Genomic DNA, 5681 nt, shown 5'->3' with positions numbered 1-5681 from the left:
GCGCAGGTGGCCCCGGCTCCGCGGGGCTCCGCCCGGCTGCCGGCCGTGCCCGTCGGCGGGGCGGCGGGGATTTCGGCCCCCTTGTCCAGCACCCTCGGGCCCGCCCGCCCGCTTTGCCGCGGCGGGCAGAGCCGCCCCGTTAACGACTTCTCGTTAGGGGACACCGTTCGTGCCCGGCCCGGTTGGCGCTGCCTCTCTGCGGCTCGGGGGAGCTACCCGCGGGCAGCGGAGGGCAGCGGGAGGGCGATGTGGCCGCGGCGCTGCGGGGACCGCGCGGACGAGCGGCAGCGCGGCGGGTGCCGGCCGTGCGCTGTGGGTCCAGGCGGCGCCCCCGCGGGCACGGGCGGCGGGGCCCGGCGGCGGGCAGCGCTAGCGGCCGCCCTCGGCTCCCCGGGCGCGCTCGGGCGGCGGGGCCCGCGGGCAGGACGTATAAAGGCGGCGGCGTGTGCGGCTGGCCCCTGACAGCCCCGGGGCAGGGGCAGGGGCAGGGGCGAGCGCCGCGTCTCCCCGCCGCCCCCCCGCGGCGGCCCCCCCGCGGGCCCCGCCGGGCTCCCCGGGAGGCAGAGGGCGGGCGGCGGCGGCGGGACTCGCTCGGCGGCCCCCGGTCCCCCCCCCCCCAGCGGCGAGGCAGGGCCGGGCCGGGCCGGGCCGGGGCGGTTCCGCTCCTCTCCGCTCCGCCGCGCTCGGCGGGGCCACGTCGGGCCGCGTGTGCGCGGGGCTGAGCGCGGCGCCGTGACTGCGGAGTGAACTCGGCCGTGCCCAGCGGCTCGGCGGCGATAGGGGAGCGGGCTCCTGACGAAAGCGGAACTCGGCCGGGCCCATACAAATCAGAAAAGAGCCCGGCCGCCGCGGCAGAGGGGAGCGGAGCCCGCGGGGGCAGGGACGCCGCCGCCGCCGCGCTGCACGGAGCAGCGGCGCCGCGAGAGGCGCCTCCCGATCTCCATCCCGGCCGCGGCTCCGGCCCCGGCTCCGGCCCCGGTCCCGGCGAGCCCCGGACGGGACGGCCGCCGGCAGCGGGCTCGGCGCAGCGCGCACCGGCAGCGCTCGGCACCGCGCAGCGCTGCGCGCCCCGGGCGGCGGGCGCGGGGCACCATGATGAGCAGCTACCCGGACGCCGAGGAGGACGCGGTGGCGCTGCTGGCTCATGACAGCGGCGGCAGCAAGGAGCCGGAGCGGGGCAAGGAGGAGCTGGGCGCCGACAAGGGCCCCGAGAAGCCGGACCCCTCGCAGAAGCCCCCCTACTCCTACGTGGCCCTGATCGCCATGGCCATCCGGGAGAGCGCGGAGAAGAGGCTCACGCTGTCCGGGATCTACCAGTACATCATCAGCAAGTTCCCTTTCTACGAGAAGAACAAGAAGGGCTGGCAGAACAGCATCCGCCACAACCTCAGCCTCAACGAGTGCTTCATCAAGGTGCCCCGGGAGGGCGGCGGCGAGCGCAAGGGCAACTACTGGACGCTGGACCCCGCCTGCGAGGACATGTTCGAGAAGGGCAACTACCGCCGGAGGCGGAGGATGAAGCGGCCTTTCCGGCCGCCCCCGACCCACTTCCAGCCCGGCAAGACCCTCTTCAGCCCCGACAGCTACGGCTACCTCTCCCCGCCCAAGTACCTGCAGTCCACCTTCATGAACAACTCGTGGCCGCTGGCGCAGCCCCCCGCGCCCATGCCCTACGCCTCCTGCCAGATGTCTGGCGGGAACGTCAGCCCCGTCAATGTGAAAGGACTCTCGGGCCCGGCCTCCTACAGCCCCTACTCGCGGGTGCAGAGCATGGCGCTGCCCGGCATGGTGAACTCCTACAACGGCATGGGCCACCACCACCACCCGCACGCCCACCACCCGCAGCAGCTCAGCCCCGCCAGCCCCGCGCCGCCCGCCGCCCCGGCCGCCAACGGGGCCGGCCTGCAGTTCGCCTGCGCCCGCCAGCCCGCCGAGCTGTCCATGATGCACTGTTCCTACTGGGAGCACGACAGCAAACACAGCGCCCTGCACTCCCGCATAGACATCTAGGGAGGCTCCGACCGGCCGCCGCCGCAGAGTGCCCCGGCCCCGGCCCCGCTCCGCTCCCGCCGCGTTCCGTGCGCTGTCGTGTGCCTCCTCCTCCTCCTCCTCTTCCTCCCTCTCCTCTCTAGCTGCGGATTCTCCTCTCTCCGCGCCCAAAGCGTGGCGGTGGGGAAAAGCCCCCCCTGCTCCGCGTCTGCTTGCAGGCAGCCTAAGCGCGGAGCCCGGGCGGGCTGCTCCCCGCTCTGTCTGTCTGTCTGTCTGTCGCTCTGTCCGTCCGTGTGTTCGTTCGTTCCTCGGGGCCTGGGGCTTGTTTTCTCGGTGCTTTTGGGGAGGGGGGGCGCAATGACAAGCAGGCCGGCCACCCCTCAACGCTCTGCCCCGTTAGAAGCCGGCCTCGGCGTTCTCGGGCTCGGCCCCGGGGAGCGCCGCGGGGCTGTGGCGGTCCCGGGGCCGGGGCCTAGGCGCTGCCGTGCGCCGCCGAGCTCGGCCTCCTCCTCCCCTTCGGCTTCTCTTTCTGCTTCCTCGGCCTGCAAAACTCTCCTCTTCTTCCGAGCTGTGCCTTTTCTTCGAAATAGTGCTGATGGGGGGACTGTCGTAGCCGCAGGAGAAGTGCGATGTCGCTGGTTGTTAGAAGCCAACAAACAAAACCCGCCAGGGTCACTCGTGAAACGTTTCGGCAGCGGTAGATGTATTTTTAAAGGAGACAATGTCCTCTGAGGTCTTAAAAGTAATTTTATACAGGTCTAAAAAAATATTTTGATGTTATAAAAAGAAAAAAAAAAAGACGTTTTCCTACGAAATTGGAATATTTTTCCTAGCGCATATTATTAATAATGAAAGTTTAAACTATCTTCGTATTTTTCGACCCCAAATCTGGCCCAAAATGGATTTTCGGTAGGTTCTGCTTTTGAATGCTTGCCCTTTTTCTTGAAACGTTTTGATCCTTCGATTTTACATAGATTAATGTGAAAAGAAATAGCGTTTATAATACAGGGGCCAGTTCATAGCGATTTTATAAGTGTTTATGTAAGCTGATAGATGCTGTGGCATAGTACCATTTTGGGACCAACTTTTCTAGAGCGATCTAGCACTTTTATTGTACTTTCTAGCATTGTAAAGTCTCCAATAAAACGCTTTTCTTTCTGTCGATATCGTTGTCTTTCACTCCGCTCCCCCGCGCTGCTGTTCCGTCGGGAGGCGGCGGAGCTCCGCGCTCCCGGAGCCGCTCCCGGAGCCGTCCCGGGGCCGCGGCAGGCGCGGGCCGGGCTCGGGGTGCGGAGCGGGGCCGCTCGGAGCCGGCCGGGGCCGCTGCCAGGCGGCGGAGCGCGGCGGGACGGCGCTGCCCGGGGCCCCGGCGCTGCCGCGGCGCGGCTCCGGGCTCCGCTTTCGTTTCGGCCCCGCTTGCTCGGGGCCGCGGAGCCGCGCCGCGCTCTCCCGGCCCGGGCCCGGCCCCGCCGCCTGCCCGCGTACGCGGGGGCCCTCCCTCGGACGCCGGGCCGGGTCGGGGCCGCTTCCCCGCGGCCGGCGCGGGGATGCGGGGGTCCCGCCGGGCTCGGGTCGCTAGCACACCGGGGACCCCCCCCATGGCGCTCGCCCTCCCGCCCAGGGCCTTCCGCAGCCTCCCTGCTCGGAGGACCGGGGCAGCCCCAGCCGGGGCTCCGAAGCCGCAGCGTCCCGCACGGCGGGCACGGCCGGCGGAGCAGCGCTGGGCTGCCCGGCCTCGCTGCCGCCGGGGGCTTCGAGATGCCGCCGGCCCCGGGCCCAGGGACGGCGCCGGGAGCGGTGTCGTGCCGTGCCCAGGCGGTGACCCCGCAGGGACACAGCCCGGCCCGGCACCGCGTGGCCCGGCAGCCGGCTGTGCCCATAGCAAGAGCCAGGGAGCAGCGCTTTGAACCGGCGGTGGGCGATGGGCGCCCCGGGCAGCACGGCCTCCTTTCCCCAGGGCGCCCGGGGCGGGAGCGGGGAGCGGCGGGGAGCGGGCCAGGGAGGCCCCGGGCTGCCTTCTCCCGGGCTGCCCTCGCCCGGGTGCCGGGGGGGGCCGGGCAGCGGCGGCCCGTCCCGCCGGGGCCCTGCTCTCTTCGCCCGAGCTCCCCGGCCCCAGCGCGGCCCCGCTCAGCCGGTGCCGCCGTCGCGCCCGTGGGATGTTTCTGCGATCTTTCTCCGTGTGTTGTAAACAAAGGCAAGGCTGGATGTGAACTCGCGTGGTTTATTAAGCAGCCACCGTGTCCTGGGCACGGCCGCGGCTCCGCCGCCTCCATCTTTGCCTCCCCCCCGTGCGCACGCAGCAGGCCGGGGTCGGCGGGACCCGGGCCGCGTCCTCGGCAGCGCCGCCGCAGCGGGGACGGGGAAAGCAGCGCCGGAGCCCCGCCGGGAGCCGAACGGGAGCCCCGCCGCCCCCGGGCCGGGCTGCCCGCTCTCGCCGGCTGCCGTCGGGCGGTAGAGCGGTGCCCGGCTCGTCCTGCAGCTCCCGGAGCGTCCGCGGCTCCCGTTCGGCTCCCGGCGGAACCTCTCCGGCCTGGGGCAGCCACGGTGCTGCGCGGGATCGGGCCCCAACCGAGCCGTAACCGGCCCCGGTGCCGAGCGGCCTCGTGGCCACGAACGGGCCGGCCCGGGCCGGGTTTGCCGCCGGGGCTTTGCTCGGAGCGGGGCGGGGACGGCTGCGGCTCGACGGCGTCTCCTCGCCCCGGGGCCCTTACGAAAGAAAGCGGCCGAGCGCCGGCCTGACGGCAGGAGCCGGCTCTGCGCGCAGGGCGAGGCCCGGGCCCCGTTACGCGAAGGCCGCGGGCGGGCGGCAGCCGCACGCCGGGGGCCGGGGGGCTCGGGGCCGCCGGCCCGGCCGAGCCGCCCGCCCTGCCGGAGCGGCCCCGGGTTTGCGCAGCGCTGGCGAGAGATGAAAGCAGAGGAGCGGGGACTGTTTTCTCCCTGCACGGAGCGGGCGTGGAAAGAGCCTCCCCGAGGCTCCCACCGCCCCCCGGCCGCCCCAGGGGCAGTGCCGGGCCGGGGGCGCTGCTGTGCGGCCGCCGCTTCTCCTTCCCCGCCGCTCCTTGGCGCAGCCGTCGAGCCCTGCCGGTGCTCGGCGGGTGGCACAGCCCTGGGCGCCGGGAGCGCTCTCGGCACGGCCCGGCGCGGCCCGGCACGGTCCGGCACGGCTGCCCTCTGCCTGCGGCTCGGCGGGAGAGCCGGGGCACCGCCGTCGCGGGGCGCTGAGGAGGACCCCCGGGAGCGGCGGTGGCCGGGGGCGCCCCGGCTCCCGTCGCCGTGGCCGGGCCGGGTGGGCGCTGGGGCGGGGACGGCGGGGCCGGGGCCGGGCTCCTGGGGGGGGCGGGGGAGGGGGGGTGGCACGCAGCCGGCTCTCACCTTGCGGCCCCCTCCCGCCCCGGCCGCTGCGGCTGTTTGATACCGCCTGATTCCTGGTATTCTTGTCCGTGTTTTAAGTCGTGAAAAAGTCATTTCCAGTCCCATGGTCCGCGTTTCACCCTGAACTCATTGAAAAGAGAGTGCGGGGTCAGGACTGTTTATTATACAACCAATTAAAACAGGAAAATATGCAAAGGCTTCATTCAGCGAGATCCGGCTATTGTTAAGCCGAAAACGATATTTTGGTTTCAGAAATAAAAAAGTCCGTTTGTTACTTAAAAAATCTCCGCTCTGCGTGTGTGACGGCCGCGGGGACGGGC

At 71.5% G+C, this 5681-nt stretch overlaps 1 protein-coding gene across 1 annotated transcript; it reads left to right on the top strand.

Moving 5' to 3' along the window:
* The first annotated feature begins 955 nt into the window (after window positions 1-955).
* Window positions 956-2166, top strand: FOXL2 (forkhead box L2). Its single transcript, XM_080605230.1, has one exon. It carries the CDS (start codon window positions 1093-1095, stop codon window positions 2008-2010), a length of 918 nt encoding a protein of 305 aa, XP_080461356.1. The 5' UTR covers window positions 956-1092; the 3' UTR covers window positions 2011-2166.
* Window positions 2167-5681: the final 3515 nt, after the last annotated feature.

Source organism: Anser brachyrhynchus (assembly GCF_964034855.1).
Source record: "Anser brachyrhynchus genome assembly, chromosome: 9".
Classification (NCBI taxonomy): domain Eukaryota; kingdom Metazoa; phylum Chordata; class Aves; order Anseriformes; family Anatidae; genus Anser; species Anser brachyrhynchus.
The sequence above is the reverse complement of the archived record's forward strand: the minus strand, read 5'-3'. Positions and strand labels throughout refer to the sequence as shown.

Coding starts and splice junctions, on each gene's coding strand:
- FOXL2 (XM_080605230.1), top strand. CDS start 1,093: ATGATGAGCAGCTACCCGGACGCCGAGGAGGACGCGGTGGCGCTGCTG.